We start from the raw sequence: 18286 nt of genomic DNA, 5'->3' as shown, positions 1-18286 counted from the left end.
TGTGTGTTTTTTATTTATTTATTATTAGAGTTAAGTTGAAAAAATATATTTCAAAATAGTAGGGAAGATGGAGGTTTTATTGATATGTGTATACCATGTACATGTGTGTCATTAAATTTTGACTACGAACCAGTAAGTTGTCTAAGAATATTGTGATATGTATATATGAATGAAACATTAATTCAGATTGTTCCCTGTAGACCCTGAAGAAGACGAAATATTTCGTCGAAATCTACAAAATCGTTATTTGTCCTTCTGGCCACACCCTAATTCACGAGACTTTAATACATAATAAAATATTGAAATTTTTAAACATAATTAATCGATATGTCGTTCATACACAACTATATTACATCTTATATTTCTAATTAATTATCATTTTTATTATTTGGAATAGCTCTAACGTTATGATATGAAAATTAATTAAAACTGGTATTTACAATCACTTTTGATACTTTATTCAAAAAGATATTTTCATAGGATCATAATCCTAATCGTTAATATTTCAATGATATAGAATTTAGCTATACAATGCATATGTTACAGCCTACATATAAATTTAATTAAATTAAGGATTAAGCATGCACTTAAATCTTGCATTTTCAATGAAAAAAAAATGTTTTTATATTAAATAAGTTTGAATGATGTATTTTTCATTTTAATTTAACGATTTAAAATTCTCGTTTTATTTCTGAATTTGATTAGTTGTTTCATGCATTTTACAATTCTCTCAAAGGTATTACGTGCACTATTAAAATTAAAACGTTCTGAAAGCAACCCTTTTCAGCCTGTAAACATTCACGCAACGTTTGAGTCAGATTTGAGGGAATAGAACAGCAGTCTATTCCGGTCGTTACCAAGCGCATAAAATTTGTGATTAGGTTGAACTCGGCCCATTCGACCCTTTTACAAGTCTTTTTAATGCTGATTTTAGCTAGTAATGGTTTAACTTTAAACTACTGTAACGAGATTTTCATTAAACATTTAAAAAAAAACAATCTTTAAGAAAGAACTCTACGGATTTTAAAGAAGCCTATTTGTTCAATCCTCATTATTTATATAAAGAAAGCATTATTGCAAATTCGTAAATAATTGATACAAATTGGTACATTCGTATTCTCATAATCCTCAATTTATATTTTAAAAGCCCATCGTTTTTAGGCCGTTGTGGTAACGTTATCCTTTAAATCCGCAAAGATAAAATATGTCTTATATTTAAATAATGTCGACGGTTTTAATATTTCGAGATTAAATAAAAAAGGGGTCGATTAATAAAACCATATTAACAATTTTAGGAATGGAATACTAACATTAATATTAATGCAATACTAATATTAATATGGATTAGTTCTTTCTTTGATTATTATTTAATAGAGCCAGCAATAGTTAAAAAGCCAGATCATAATTCATACGACTAATTATTCACTATAATAAGACTATACTCCGGCAGTAGAATGTATTATAAATCTACGCTATAAGTCCGGGCCCTACCAGAGAAATAACTCTACTAAGTAAAATGATTTATTATATTAACAAAAAATGAAAATGAACAAATGTATGAAAATGTAGAATTTGAAAAAATTTAAATGAACGTAATGAAATAGAAAACATTTTTGGTCCTCCCTCTTATACAGGGTGAATTGCTACTCGTGCTACAAACTTCTCCAGTAGATTCTTCACCCTAAAATGAACAAAAAAGTTCATATTGTCCATGGTCCGNGAATCGGACCATGGACAATATGAACTTTTTTGTTCATTTTAGGGTGAAGAATCTACTGGAGAAGTTTGTAGCACGAGTAGCAATTCACCCTGTATATTAAATGTAAAACTAATTTTGATGCGACGAGATGTTTCGCTGAAAATGGTGCGTTGGATGAATCAAATTACTTTATATCAATGGATCACTGAATTAACTCGATGATGACTGGAAAGGCGAGACCAGAAGGTACCACTGTGCTTAATGGCGACTGAAAAGCAACTGACAAAGAAATGACGACTGACGTCTCTTCCTCTCTCCAGTCCATTCTTTTCTGATTTTCAAAATTTCTGCTTTAGCGAATAATTATAGAATGTTTCCAGTAGAAAAGGAAGATAAATGATAAAAACTTATTGTAAGTAGCTATGCTAAATAAAATTATTTACGTTGACACAAACAAAGATTTTACGAACATTGATTATATGAACGTATATAGTAACAAAAATATAAAATTTAAATATTTTTAAAAAATCATTTCTTTATCTTTTTTTCTATCATATCTATTAGATAGTAGATTTTTGAATCAAAATAAAGGTTGCAATTTTTATTTTTAGTGAAATTTCTGCATGTTTTAAGCTTTTATAAAAACTTTATGTTAATTAAAAATATGATATTGAATATAAAATATATCATTATTATAGCAGATGTATATAATAAACATACCTAACCATATATTTTATCTTTTAAAAACCTACACCACTTGAATCTGCAGAAAAAAATTAATTGCAGTAAATTTGAAACTACAACTTTCAATTTTTTTTATAACACAATGACAAATAAATAGATAAAATCATGCCCAAAATAATTCGCAATGCTTAAACAAATTGCAAATATGCTTGGAAAAATGCATACGAAGGAAATCTTTGCTTGTGCACACCGTTTCATATTGATATAATTTAGTTACAACATTGGGTAATGCTGAAGTTGAGTCTTCAAATCTTCAAAGAAATTTGAAACGATCTATTAAAAACTTAATTACGTCGATTTGTAGATATCTGTAAGTGTTGTGCTCTGATGATGACCTTAAAATATGTAGAAAGCTTGGCAGGTAATAATTAAATTTCTTTTTCCATCTAGAGTCTAGACCATACTGAGATCCAGTTGCATATTGATATACAAATCAACACAAATCTAACGTACGCGGTTTATAATTGCTCGAAAAGCGTCAAATAGAAAAATGAAAATATATTTTTTTCAATTACTTAATCTTTTAATATAAGGTTTTGGTTGAAATGAAAAAGTTAGTGTCACGAGCGTGATTTGAGCCCACGGCCTTCGGCTAAAAACGCCGCTGCTCTACCACCCGAACTATCGTGACTTCGATCCACTCGGACACAACACCCCCGACTCAACCTACAACCTTTCGAATTTTCCCTCTTTTTGCCATTTTTCAATCATTTTCGTGGTGTCCGAGTGGATCGATAGCTCAAGATGCTAAAGCAGCGGCGTATTTAGCCAAAGGTCGTGGGTTCGAATCCCGCTCCCGACAGTGACTTTTCTTTTCAACCAAAACCTTACATAAAAAGATTAAGTAATTGAAAGAAGTAATTTGGTCAATAGACCACTAAATATAATGGGTGAAAATAATCTTAATTTTGTCGATGAGAAGTAAAGTTAATAATCTTCAATGTTTCTTGATGCAGGTGTTATTTTGCATTTTGTTTCATTCCATTGAGTAATAGGTAAAATAGGATTAGGATGAGTTTTATGTAAACAAATATTGAAATGTCTACTCATTAAATCGTTTTTCTGCGTTAGATGAAGTGAAAAATGACAAGTATTGAACCCAGTAATTAAAAGTCAAGCTTTCAGAAATTAGATGTGTACTAATGACAGACTGCTGTTGTCATCAGTAAATGCCAATCAAATAACCCTTCACTTGCTGGAGCAGTCACCCATATAGGGTTTGATAAAGGCTGACTTTGGTACTCCGACAATAATTATGTCTTTACTAGTTCCCTGGATGGTTCATACGTTCAGCAAAACCTTTTTATTTGGACATTTTGAATAGTGGAATGTAATTCGTTCTTACAACTTAAAGAAAGAGGACAAGAGTTATTAGATGACGGTTCTAAACGAATGCTGGGATTGGGGTAAGAGAAAGATTGCGCAAACTGACGACTCTAGCTTCTTTAATAGCTTGCTAATTACTTAATATTTAATTACTCTCATTGCTTCTCTAATTGTAACGTCTTGTCCTCCTAAAAGGGTCTTCAACCACTGACAATCCGTTTATGTATTTCATTTATAACTCGAGACGGTCGCCGGGACTTCCTTTTAGTCACGATACTGTCTTCCTTTTTGTCAAGGTTAATGTTCACATCAGTTACTTTACTCACAAACCCCTTGAGCTTCAAGAAAACGTTTCAAAAGTAATTACTTTAAATATTTTATCAAGAATATTCTTTGTGACGTGAGATTTTTTTCCTAAGAAAGCCTATGGAAAGATAAAAGAGATAGGAATTGAAAGAATGCCCTCAGGTGCTTTCATGGCGTATTTTGTTTACACGTAAGAAGGTTATTGTTTTGAATGTATATTATATATTATTTCTAAATATTGGCTAAGCTCTAGAACCGATCCTGTAGAATTGATTTCTTCGATTTCATACATCCTGTCTTCTTTTATATTTGAATAAAATAAAGTATATAACATATTAAATGTTTCCAATCAAATTTAACTTGAAATATATAACCAAATATACACGAAGTCCGTTTTATCTAAGGAGGCCATCTCATCTGGTTTAATTTCTCTCGAAGAGAAGAGAAGTTATCGAAAAACCAAAAATACATATTAATACGATTTGGTAATTTTAAATTTTTACTCCTTTTTTACAAATATTTGTTGTCAGACAACTCGACAGACTGCTTCACAGCCAGTACAACTTTGAAATTTAAATAAGAACGCATACATTTTACCGCTCTTTTAAAGGATTGCTACACTGCAAAGGATAGCGCAATCAGAATTTAAATTGGTTAAAGAATAACAAAGTTATGGCCTATTATGTAAAAAAAATCTTAATTTCGTTTTTATTATTAAGTATTTTTATTTACTGTTTGGTGTTAATATTTGTGTTTTATAACTTTCTTGGGATGATGTTAATCTCTGTGTTTCTGTTTGTTATCCTTGATCCCGGTAATGCCGACTTAAATAATTTCTTACTTGCCACGATTTGTGCCGAGCTTTCGAAAAACACAAAGAACATTTTATCAGAACTATGAAAGGATAATAATAAAAACCAATTAATTAAGGTTTTAAGTTGAAATAAAATAATTGGATGATATTAATTGATCAAGCGGACCACGAAAAATAGTGAATTTGAGAATAATAAAAACCTTTATTTGCAAATATAAGTGCAATATAATACAATTGTATTACATCTTTCTTTATTCCATAAGGTAGACATACTCACAACCACTGAAACTATCTGAGATGTTGTCTTAAACACAGTATTGTTCGTGGTATGCTGTTAACAATTTTGGAAGAAAACGGAATTTTTGTATTAAATATTATTTTATTAAAGTTAGGTAGAGCAAAATCTTTTTTTTCTTTAAAATATTGTTCTATTGACAGAGTTGGAGTTAAAGTAATGCCAAAGTATTTAAATTTATTAACAATTTGTAATAATTATATTTTGGAAAACTATCTTTCTTGTCTAATATGTCTTCTACCGTTCCTTAATACTGCAATTTTCGACTTACTCAGGTTTACCTCCAAGTTCCAGGTATCGCAATAAGTTTCTAAGGAAGTAATGATTTTTTGGAGAGTAATTTTATTTGACGCCAAAAGACTAATAACCGCATACTCAGACATGTTAATCCGATTACCTCCTGTATTAACTCCATCATCCAAGCACCCTTGCAGATCATTAATAAAAATCGAAAAAGTAGCGCGCTTAAGAGGTACCCCTATAAGAGTGCCAATTGGTTCACTTGGCCCATTATGACACCATACGGAGACGTAGGTTCAAGTATACAGATTTTTTAGGCAATTGACCATTTTAGTGCAAACCCTTAATTCATTTAATTTTATTTATAATCTCGTCATCCAACTATGAAACAATAATTAGCTAATAATTTATAGATAAATGTGGACATCCATTTCCAAGTTTGAAAATTGTGATTCCGATTACAAGCAAATTAAAAATTGAAATTATATAGTCAAATCAAAGTTGACCAGAAAGCTTGTTAACAAAAAGGTCACCTATAGATATATAAATACAAAAATAAGAACACTAATAAAAAATGAGGAATAAGAACAAAAACAAAAAAGATACAAGACAAATTATAGATAAAGTAAAAAATTGTAAGAAAAACATAGAGTTTCTGTGTGTGTGTGTGTGTGTGTGTGTGTGTGCGTGCGTGCGTGCGTGNTGTGTGTGTGTGTGTGTGTGTGTGTGTGTGTGTGTGTGTGTGTGTGTGTGTGTGTGTGTGTGTGTGTGTGTGTGTGTGTTCAAAAGAGGGGAGAAAAAGAAGGGAAAATATAGTTTAAAAAAGGGATAGTCAACAAGGACACAAAAGAATTGATATGTACCGATTCAATGTAGGTACTGGTTTTAATAAAAAAACATTTCATTCTTATCTATTTCTCTCATATTTTAAAAGAACGGTCAATTAATAGAATGCATCGCCCGTTTTGAAACTTTAAAAGGAAGTCACAAGCAGAAACCTGTCGCTTAACGAGTGTGCTACCCCAGTTTAGAGACAGCTTACATACCCAAGTTTCTGCAAATGGGAAATTACGCGGTGAACATCACCGCTATCTCTGGAGTGGTATAATGTGTATTAACTTCGATTAAACCTTTGAGTTGGTCTGTCTAACTATTCTCAGCATACCAGAAAGTTATAACTCTTTTTAAAATTGTACATCAAGTTCGACAACACAACCGCTCGCTAACAGCATTTCCAACAGATAATGCGGTTTTAAAAGTTCTAACTTGTCTGCTATTATTTAAAAACGCTAATATTTTATAAGTTTAATTTGCCGTCGTTTATACAGTCGTACACATATAAATGAATGTGTTTCCTATGAAGTTAAAATGTGTTTATATACGTATGGTATTAAATTGTATCCTGATTGCTTAAAAAGTCTGTTGTTATAATAATTTGAGTTGAATTTTGAATAATACTTATTTATTTTGATAATTGAAATAATAATGGATCCTTTTTTATCTTTCAGAAAATGCAGATAATATGCATGACGTGATTTTACGGAACTCATAAACATGGAGGTACGTAAACCATAATAATGCTAATAGGAATGTCGTTTATCACCTGAAAGGTGGAATTTGAGATGAGGTCTTTTAGCCGTGCGATCAATGATCGTGGATTCTTGAACCTTTGAAGTAAGTTACAATTAACCACGTTCCGACGTATCCTTTGACCATTTAAACTTTACCTCTCTTGGACGAAAAGTTGCTAGCACTTGATTAGTGCAGGACTAGAAAACTCATCGGTAGAATTTCAGCTCTTTACCGTAAAATTATGCCGACACTTCTTTTCGGTTGCCATTTCGATATGAATTTACAAGTGAATTATTACATAGAAATGACAAGTTACTTTTCTTTTTTAAATTTAGTAAATAATAACATTTGTACCGACGTCCCTGGCAGCACGGTCAGCGTAATTTTGTCTCACTTCAGTGTTTTATTATATGCATAAATATTCTTTATTAATTTGATGCATTTTTTTATTTATATTTATAATATAAACGTAAATTAAATTTGAATTGTCAATAAATTCTTTAAGACATTCTGTTTGTTTGTAAGATAGACTAAACCCGCACGAATTGTATGCGTTGCGTAAGTGTTGATCTTTCAAGCCGTTTGAAAACTTTTTTTGTGCCAAATTTGTACTTGCAACTTGAGATGCTACAAACAAATTTATTGTGTTATTTAACAAAACTGATAGCGAGAAAAATCATATACATTAATATATAACATTAAAAATTCAAATGGCGTAAAAGCTGGAAAAGGTAAGTCGTCCAATGACGACCTAACCTAGTAGTTATTAAGTCAAGAAACGAAAGAAAAGTTCAATTTATTTAATAAGTACTTTGTAAATAACTGTCCAACAAAACAGTGGCTATGATATTCGCTACATCTGGGCACTCTTTAAAAAAAACGTTTTATGTACAGAAGTATATTCTATAGGATTTGTAATAAATTTTCATTACCTGGCTGATCCGTTTTCATCTTCAGGTAAATTCTCACAAGCCAATGGAAAAATACTACAGCGTACCATTCAGTTATGGGGTTATTAAAATCGTGTAAAAGTGTGATTGGAATTCAAAGTGAATGCTGTACGACTTTGTGTCGGAAAGTATGCTGTATACCTCGGAGATTTGGGCACCTAAATACAGTAATGAAATTGAAAGAGAACTGCTGGAATTGTTTAAACAAATTTGAAATCGTACGTAGAACGTAAAAGAGTCCATCCAAAATTTAAAGTGTTTAAAAGTATGCTTGGTGGTCGTAATCAATTTTGAAAATGCTGAACCATCACTTGACCATGCAATGTTGTCTAAATTTGTTTGAATTAATTGATAATAAAATCTTTCAATTGGTAAGATAACTCAGAAATTATCCCTTCTTTATTGGCGATGAATATATTTTTCAGGCTCAAGACTTGAAATTAGTGGAGAAAAATTATGACTATTTGATTGATTAATTTAAAAATAATCTTATCAGTCTAGATGTAGAGTCTGTGTTAAACAGTTGATATGATAACTACTATCATTCTTCATGTAATTTTAAATTGAATGAGCCACAATACAATATCATTTTTCAAATTACCAAATTAAGACTCATTGCACAGCTTCGGTTAGCTAACAAAAGATATGCAGTACTTAATTTACCAGAAAGAAATTTTATTTGGATTTGGATAAACTGTGTTCTTTATGTGCCTCTCAGGCTCCTAATGACTTATCAGATCAAACTTTTTATCGAAACGTTTCTTGCATTCAGACTTAGAAAAAGTTATATTATTACTAGACTTAAATTCCACTGGTTTGAAAAACAAAATAAATGACATTTTTATGTTCTGTATGATAGTCCCCTGGCAAGGTAAATATCATTTGATTTATTATTATATTTTGGCGAAGTGCTGAATAAATGTGATTTAAAAAAAATTAAAAAATGATATTTAATAATAAAAATATTTAAAAAAATAAAAAATGAAAGATTGAAATTACAATTATAAGGAAAAAAGAAATGAATGAATGTAATAAAATCGGGAGAAAGAAACGGAGAGGTAAAAAATGTGAGAGGACTTAAAAACTCTTATAATAATATTACTGAACAAATTTCTTTCTTAAGTGTATAAAATATGTACATTAAAGCCGCACGATTAGCTGTTCAATACATATTTTCATAAGTAGGAAAAGTTTGTTTTTTCAAGAATATTTTTGAAAAACCTACTATTCTTGTACAGCTGTAAGAATCCTAATTTCGTTCTAATCTTCCTTGGTTATTTCTTAAAGAAGATAAATATTGTTACGATTTGTTAATTTTAATTAAGAATAATTAAGTCGGCTCTGGCCATTAAGATGGTTTTGCACCAGCTGGGCATTTGGCAGATTTGCTCAGTGTTAGCCGGTGTGAGTTATTGTCTTATAAATATTGTTTTGTTTTTTTTGTTTTTTTGTGTGTATCCGATTTGCCAATTTGTTTGTGGGGTTGTTTTCAGTAAATATAATTGTTTTCTTGTATTAATTAAACTTGTTTGTGTTTTTATTTCTTTTATTACGTATATAATACAATACGTAAACACCGTTCAATACTTACACACATTAAGATAAATCTATCCTTAATAATATATTGTATTTCAATCATGTTTGTACGGTACCAATTGTCCTGTTCGACAAAAATAAACATATTTTAGTGTAAGTGCTAATACGCTAGCTTTAAATTCATTTTCTATTCGAAAAATATTACATGTGTGGAAACCAGAAGAATTGTTAAAAAGGAAAAGTCCCAAGCAATTTCTCTAATGAATATATTAACTATATTTTCACGCTAATATGAAATTAGCTTAATATAATCTTTCTCTTTCGTTTATCATGGGATTAAACCAGACGAGGTTGAAAAGCGTCGGCATAGCAAAAACTATCTGTATCAAATCACCCTGGAATTATCTCAGCTAGTGTACAAGCGGAATCTAAGCAGAAGTAAGATACACTTTTATAACGGTATCACTTGAGGTGTATGCCGTTCACGTCGTAACGAGCCAACTCCCTCAAAAGCACTTCCCTAATAAAAAGCAAGTAAGACGAACTGAAGAATATGCTTTTTTTATGTTTTAATGTCTTATATCACACTTTGGCAACAAATGTAACAATGTTTTTTCCCCAATACGAGATATTTTCCTCCCGGACGGCTGCCTGCTAGGGTCATTTTCGACTTCTCGCGTATTTTCCATCTTGCGTTTTTCTTATTACGAGCCTCTACTATCTAGTATATTGTACTTTTTGCTGTCGCTAATATTTAACCTTTCCACAGATCCTAATTATTAGGTACAGCTACACATTCATTCAATTACAAACAATAACTAATAAATGTTTGATGGGACCAAATACTACCTCTAAAAAATAATAGAGCACCTATAAATTAACAACATTTGGGAGGACGCAGGTTTTTCATAATCTCGACGTCCTTTTATTTACGCTTAAAATGGGGGTAATCACTGGGTTTTTTATATAATGCTGGTTTTATACCTCTAATTTTTCAATTCTCTCCAATTTCATTAACCAAGATGATTGCCAATGTGTCACTAAAAGATATTTTTCCGTAATTCAAAACTGAATCAATGTATTCAATAAAAAATATTGTTTTGATTCTTGGAACGATTGTCTGTTAACTGAACTGATTTGAAAAACATAATTTTGGCAATTTTAGCATAAATTTTAATTAATTGGTCAAGTGGATCACGAAATTAGTTAATTTAATAAATTTTAATAAAATAGATCAATTTATTAATTCAAATAATTTTAAACAACTATCTTACAATTTCAAGGTTTTACCAATACCAATTCTTAACCACATTGTATTAATCTGCGTATCTGCTATTATTCTGAAATGTGATATAACAATCATTTTTACAGTCTTTCAAAATGTGAAAGACCCAAACATGTTATGGTCCAAATGCCATTAATTAAAAAGCTCACATAGCTATTTACATGACTAAAATTCCAACCGATCATTTATTGAAACACCGATAGAAAAAAGTAAATAAAACAAAAATCATCATGGACTTGTAAATTTATTAAGATTAACAAAACGACAATAAAAATAATTAGAGAGTTTTCAAGTGGTTTTTTTAATGAAATATTGATTCAAACAATAAAACCAACAAAAATCTTTATTTTTCAATCATGCCATCTGTCGTTTGTTTTCCGTTTTCAATAATTGTATTATAGTTATACTTTGATAAATAAGTATAACTTACCAACAAGAAGATTACTTTACGTATTATTATGGTAAATGAACTAACCCACTAATTTAAACAGCAAAATTGTATTAACTTAATCCCATTTTTACCTCTCTTCCAAAAGCACTTCACATTTGAACTGACCTGTTTCTAACAATAAGTATAATATACAAAATTCTTTTAACGTAGGACATTCTGCCAACAAATGATACATGCGTGTATTTAGTCAAATATAAAGTACCTGAGGGCTGGAGGGATTTTTAGATGGATATAATATACGTGTCGTGTTTTACTTAATTTAATGTAATTTATTAGCGCGAAAGAACACGTGATTAACCCCGCCTCGTGGAATATCGAATGCTCTGTGGGGGGGAATGTAACCAGACAATTATGTTTCTATCGGTGTTGTGTTTATGTTAATTTATCGGCATGAATGTTATTTATTATCGTGAATGGGAAGGGTTGCTTAACCCCGATATAAATATATATATATTATATATATGTTTTATATCTATTCTGTAGTGAAGGGCGTTTTAAGATATCGGCTTAGTTTTCATTCAAAAGATTGAACCGCTCATATGTCTGCAGGCTGAAAAATACGCGTGATAGACCAGAAAAGAAGTAAAAACACTAGAGGGTCGGCGATGACTCCAGCTGTTTGTCGGTCTCTTAACTACCCACATTGTAATTAGTCAAATATAAGAGTTCTCTTTTAATATTTACAATAAGCCAATAAAAATATATTAAATTTTTCCGGAAATTGTTTTCTGGTGTTTTAACAATTTAGATTAGTACTGTTCTACAGTTATTCTGTTTATTTATACCTTTTAATAGTATCCAAGATGTAAATCAAATTTTTCATTATTTGGAGATCGTGAGATGCTGTCAGATGTGACGCAGGTTTTAGAAAAACATTTTCTTTGAGCCCTGAAGATGATCTCGATAAAGATCGAAACGTTGGCACGATAAAGAAAATGTTTTTCTAAAACGTACGTCGCACCAGACCGCAACTCACGATCACCAAATAATCATTAACTACCGTCACTAAACAACACACATTACATTTTTCATTGATGCTAATTCAAGTATATTACTTTTGTGGAATATTAATTTTTAAAATATCTAATATTTTAGTGATGTTTTTGATGTTTTTATGAATGATTATTGTTTTCATTGTTTTACGTCAAATATGAAAATAACTAATGTAATCAAATGTAATAAATAAAATAGATAATTGCTATTATTTCACTGTTTTGTTGTTTTTATATTGGTTTACAAAAACGGGCCTAACCCAGCGCAGGCTATTGTCTCATCCGGCTCGATTCACCCGTTCCCAATAAATATGCAAACTACGAAAGCCAAATTGTTTTAACCGAGTTTAACATTTAAACGACCCGTGTGGGCGTTTCTTTACAGCGCTTTTCTCGCTTCCGGCCCTCTAATGAATCGCTTGCCAGAGAGAATTAAAGCGTTCCAAGAAAATAATTGTGTAAACCGAACATGTACAAATTCACCACTCTCTGATTAAATAATTAATTAATGTTGAGTCGGTTATTTCCTGTAAAATTGATTTAATTGTTACTAAAGCACTAGTATTTAATTGTAATTTAATCATATTCAATTGGATTAAAAAGGTGTGGATGAAAACATGGAAGGTTTTGATAATGAACACTTTGTTGTACACATTAATTAGTTCATATAAATTAATCAATTTATTATGTATTATCAATTTATTAATTACTTATAAATAAGCAATTAAGTAAAACCAGATTAAAAGGTAAAGGGATTTTTTTTAACGTTTTGCCAAAACCATAAGGCAATAAGTGTTTACTTTAAAGAAGAAGCAAATCATTGGAATTAACAACAAAACAAACGAAATGCGTTTCTTCAAACTTTTTACAATAACTTTGTCATCATATGTCATTTTTTGTCCAAACAATTGTCAAATAGTTCTTTAGAAATTATGTTGCAGTTGCCGGCCAGGCATAGCTCTCGATGTTGTATTGCGCCAGCCTTGATGACATACGTAAATAAGATGGTTCAGTTTTGGGAAGTACTTTCTGACAGTGGCATTTTTGATTTGGTAAATTCTTAAAAGGTGTAGGATCTACTGCTTCCACGGTCAATGAGGGCCTGAGTCAGTTTATGATGTATTGATAGCTGTTAATATTGGGAAGAATTTCTTTGTCCATTGTCCGTACTTGTATTACGCCATTCATCGTTCCATACCTTTAATTTTTTTCACCTGAATTTGTTTCAAATGGCCATTTACGGTAACTAATACAGAGGATGTCGTTCTTCGCTTCTTCCTTTGCCATTTGATGTGCAAGCTCGTTGCCGATGTACAAACATGCGATTTAGCCCAATTGAATCGAACTGGCCAAAAAAAATCTGAGGCTAGATTATACATTATATTTGTATGTAATATTATGTATGGAGTTATATTTGATATGTTTCAAATATTTTGATTATTTTATGTATAATTTTGTTAGTTAAATATATGTTATGTATTTCAAAATTAAGCTATCAGCTATATGTAAATAAATAAATACATGTTTTTAGAGGTATGTTAACAATATTTTTCATAGAATTTTTCAATTAATATCACGATAAAAGTAAGTTTCAGATTTATCAGTTTTAAAGAGATGAAGCAATTCTGATGATATGAATAATTGTTTAATTTTTTTTTCATTGGCTTCAGTATCATACAAAGTACAATATATAATCAAATTTTAAAACATATATAATCACTTTCCCATCTTCACTACATTTTCACTCGTATTGTCATGATACGTAAATTTCATAATAGAAAATTTAACATTGTTTGCTTGACATTATAAATAAATAATTTCTTAAATCGACAATGCTAAGATTTTTTTCAATTCTACGGTTTTACTTAAAAGATTATTCAATTTTAAGAACATAGTTTTGAACAATAGAACCTCGATTCTATATATTTTGGACCAATCACTATTTCATATTTCATATAAATAATAATATAACATCTTTGTTCAATTTACTAATCCTTCTTAATAAAAAAATGTAAAAACAGTTTAATACATAAACATTTTCTTTCCAAAAGAATGAACCAAGAAGGAAGCTTCATCTTCAAAATTGTAAACCTAGACGGGCGAGCCCGAAAACTCTTAAGTACCAAAACTTTCCTCGAAGCCAAGTTTATAATAAAATCAATAAAGTGGTTTACGAAGGAAGGGGTCACTACGCGGCTACCGGTATAAATTAAAGCAGTTAAAAAAGTTTTAATGGCCGTTAAGTTATGCATGCCTCCCTTGGGAGTTTCTGGGTCTTAATCTTTCACTTTTGACCACTGGCCTTAATACGTTGCTTTCTTACTTTCTAAAACTGCACCCCTGATTGATTTTGTAAATAATATTAAAAGTATTATTCTTTTTAATCTGTGTGAAAAGTTTTTAATAGAAATATACATTTAATACCTGTCCCAAGGAATTTTATAACTTATTTATGACACAAAAACAAAACCTTCTTTTTTAACTTAGCACAAATTAGAATCAAGTGATTTTTTTCAGTTTATGTTAATTTATGATAAAACGTTTAATTATATTATAAAAGTTTCATATTCTATAGGTTTTTAGATTAGAAAGTTTTGATGATTTAAAACCCTTTGAATATTGAAGTATTGATTTGCAAAATTTTTTGAAGAAATATTTTGATAGAACTTTTTACTATTAGAACACAAGGGAAATTGAATTTCTGTTTCCCCCTTTAATTTTTTTATTACAAGTAAATTTTTATTTTTTGTCTAGTTCCTGTGAGTCAAAAAGTTTTGACCTAGTTCTTCAGAATAACGGGATTTTGAAAGGAACTTAAATATTTTGAATAACAAGATACTTAGCAGTGAACTTTCTTTGGAAATTATTTTGGTGCTTGATTCAACGTTTTAACGGTTTTTGATTTGGAATTCTCAAGTTATTCGCAAAAAACTAATTCCTATTTTGAACAGTGTTTTTCGGATGAACGAAATTTCCTCTAACTCCTTTACCCAAGAACCAATTTTCAATGTTTCAATATCAAATTCCTTTAAAAATTTTGCAATTTTTTACAAAAAATACTTAATCAATTTCATTTAATTTCACAATGTTAACCTTTTATATATGTTGATTATATGTTAATTTTTTGGAAATGTTTATATATATAAATTACATATTAATGTATCGTTATTTCAATTAATGTAATAATTATTACATAAACAGATGTAATTGACAAAACGCTAATCCAATATCTCAGGGCCATAAATATTTTTAATTATAGATCTTTGTATGTGATATGTGTTATTTATTGAAACGAATATATTTATTTGCGTGGGATATCGATTACTCTGGGATAGTGAGAATGAACGTTTGAATGTAATTCATTAGCGTGAATGAAGGGCTCATCCCCAATTACCCCAAGGAACATGAGTACTCTGGGCTAATGGGAATGAATGGATGAATATAATTTATTAGTGTGAATGAAGGGGCATATAAGAAATATTAATTCTTACAGCGTCAACTCAATTAAAATCTCTTTTAATTATACTTTTAATATTAGGTCTTGGTCGAGATGAAAAAGTTAGGGTCACGAGCGGGATTCAAACCCACAACCTTCCCGAGCGAATCCCGGTTGAGTCACAAACTTTTTCATCCCAACTAAAACCTTAAATTGAAAGTATAAAAGTAATTAAAATAATTAATACGTTAATGACGACTGCTAAACATATACGGATTAATTAAAATCGTTTTGCTGCAATATTGAAGGTAGTGCATAAGTGAAATTTGTCCAGATTGTCAAAGCGTACTAGGTAAATAACTGCTTGGTGGAGTGGCCCTCATTTACAAATGAAACCCTGCGGAGCAGCACAGGTGCCAGACACAAACTGCTCACAAATAAAGCACTTGAAGCCTTTTAGTTTTACCCGCAACTCTTGATTAATATTCAACTGGCTCGTTTTGAAAACACGGCCTCGTTTATGATTAATTGCCCAATTTGCCAGCCCATTTTGATTTAATTTAATTTTTCAGAATTCCCATTGTAATCGAATTGTTTCAAGGCTATATTCTCTTCCGGCAAATACGGTATTAGGTCTAATTGAAAATTTTTCTCTGAACTGTACGCACAACGAAAACTTTTTATATTGTATATAAAACTCAAGCATTATACATTACAATCAATTCATTTATTCAATTCAGGATGTTTACACGTAGATTGATTTTTACCAATCTTTATTGTTATAAACATTTTAAAATACAATGTTCATGTCAATATGTATATATATATATATATATATATATATATATTGTACAGTAAGTTACAGATACTTCACTGCTTGCAATACCTTTAGTAGAGGCAGCAGTGGAAAAAAAAGGAAAGAATAACCTGCCTGTGGCCTGACGTCCCACGAGTTTTCCTAAAGATCAGATTGGAGAAGAGTGTCCCAAGTAAATTCAGTCTATTTAGTGTTTATTCCGAGTATTGAATTAAAGACTATAAAAACTGATTTTGTCTTACAGGTATATATATCAACAACTATAAATGATGTAATATGTCATTTATTGATAAATTTTCTTTTACTGAACTAAATAACTCTATAGTCTAACCTTATCAACCTTATCAGAAGTTAATTTTATCAACTTTTTATCAACTGTTTAGTTTGCAGATTATTTTAGAAAATTTGAAAATTAACATGCCTATGAGCGAGTGCAGATATAATGTATTGTAGTCACAAGTAATTTGCGGTTTTTTCAAACTTAGCAGATGAATAATAAAAATATTATCACTGAGTAAATTTAAATAAATAGTTTTAAAAAATTCATTTCTTTAATTTTTCAGGCTTTTTTAAATTTGAATCCAATTTTTTTTTGTATTCCCATAATATAAATTTGTTTATATTTTATTTTGTTTTTTATTTAAGGTCTTTATTTTTATGTCCTCTCTTACTTCAATTTGAATATATACAAACTAAAAATTTTCTATTTATATTTTTACTTATAGAACAAACGAAAACATTCACAATTATTTATCTTAAAATAACATAATTATTTTTATTACTTCTAGAGTCAGGCAAGTTGCAATATCTATAGATATACTTGTTTACAATAACCTACCGATATTGATCGGTTTTTTCCATTAAGATAATCAAACATTTTTTCTCCAGTAAATTGATCTGAGCTTAGCTCCTTAACCCTTATCTGCGACGGCCCTGAACATCTAGAGATAAAATGGTACATGTCTTCCATAAACAATGTACACATTGGACACATTTCATTTTCATTTTACGATCTATGGAACAAATCAACACTTCAGCCCTTATTTTTAAGATCCATTTCATGGAATTTAGTGTAAAATGTTTACTGAAGTAGTTTTATCTTAATCTAAATAGAAATGTGTAGTGATTAGTGACCGTTATTCTATGATTATTCGGAAATTCAATTTCTTATAAAATAGATATTTTTCATCCGACTAATATCATTTATCAGTCCTTGTTTGTACCTCCCAAAAATACCTTTACAAGATTTGTTAAACGTTTTTGGCCAATCATTCACATTACCGAAGTTTACGTGTATTCTTCTATGTGAATTCAGGCCCAATTCAAGAAGAGTCTTGAACCAGGATAATTCTTTTTTGAGCATCTGATATTCGACATGTTCATAACTGTTATAATATAATTTAAATGTAGCTTTGAGGTGAGATACCAAATCAAAGGCAGAGGGCGTCAGAACAGGAAGGCGAAACAATTTTTTATTAAACATCCTTAGCAGTCTCACAGAGTTGAACTTTACACCTGCCCAAACCCATAGCATACTGCTAAAGTGATCTTGAACAACGAAATTTTGTATGAGTATGAAATAGTTTCTTTCTAAAAAAAATCATAAAATATTAAATTGCATATTCAAAGATAAAGTGGGCGTTAGAATCAGACCCAAATATTTATAATGATTAGCTATTTCCACTGATTCGTCTTCAACAAACCAATGTTCGTTTTTGCAGACCTTCCCCCATTTTTAAAAAAGCCTTTTTTGGATTGTTTTATTTACACGCAAATCTCATATTTTAAACTAGTTGGTTTTAACATTTATCATTAGTTGTAGT

At 30.1% G+C, this 18286-nt stretch overlaps 1 protein-coding gene across 5 annotated transcripts in view; it reads left to right on the top strand.

The window, feature by feature from the left end:
• Positions 1 to 18286, top strand: part of LOC106672833 (cadherin EGF LAG seven-pass G-type receptor 1-like) — a 238468-nt gene that overhangs the window by 175121 nt on the left and 45061 nt on the right. For all 5 annotated transcript variants that reach the window (XM_024226475.1, XM_024226474.1, XM_014404570.2 and 2 more), the window contains one exon: positions 6933 to 6984. In XM_024226475.1, coding sequence (XP_024082243.1) covers positions 6979 to 6984 — 6 coding nt within the window. In that variant the 5' untranslated portion in view covers positions 6933 to 6978. The remainder of the gene's footprint in view (positions 1 to 6932; positions 6985 to 18286) is intronic.

This window comes from Cimex lectularius, unplaced genomic scaffold, assembly GCF_000648675.2.
Source record: "Cimex lectularius strain Harlan isolate CLEC.00 unplaced genomic scaffold, Clec_2.1 scaffold143, whole genome shotgun sequence".
In the NCBI taxonomy this organism is placed as follows: Eukaryota; Metazoa; Arthropoda; class Insecta; order Hemiptera; family Cimicidae; genus Cimex; species Cimex lectularius.
The sequence above is the reverse complement of the archived record's forward strand: the minus strand, read 5'-3'. Positions and strand labels throughout refer to the sequence as shown.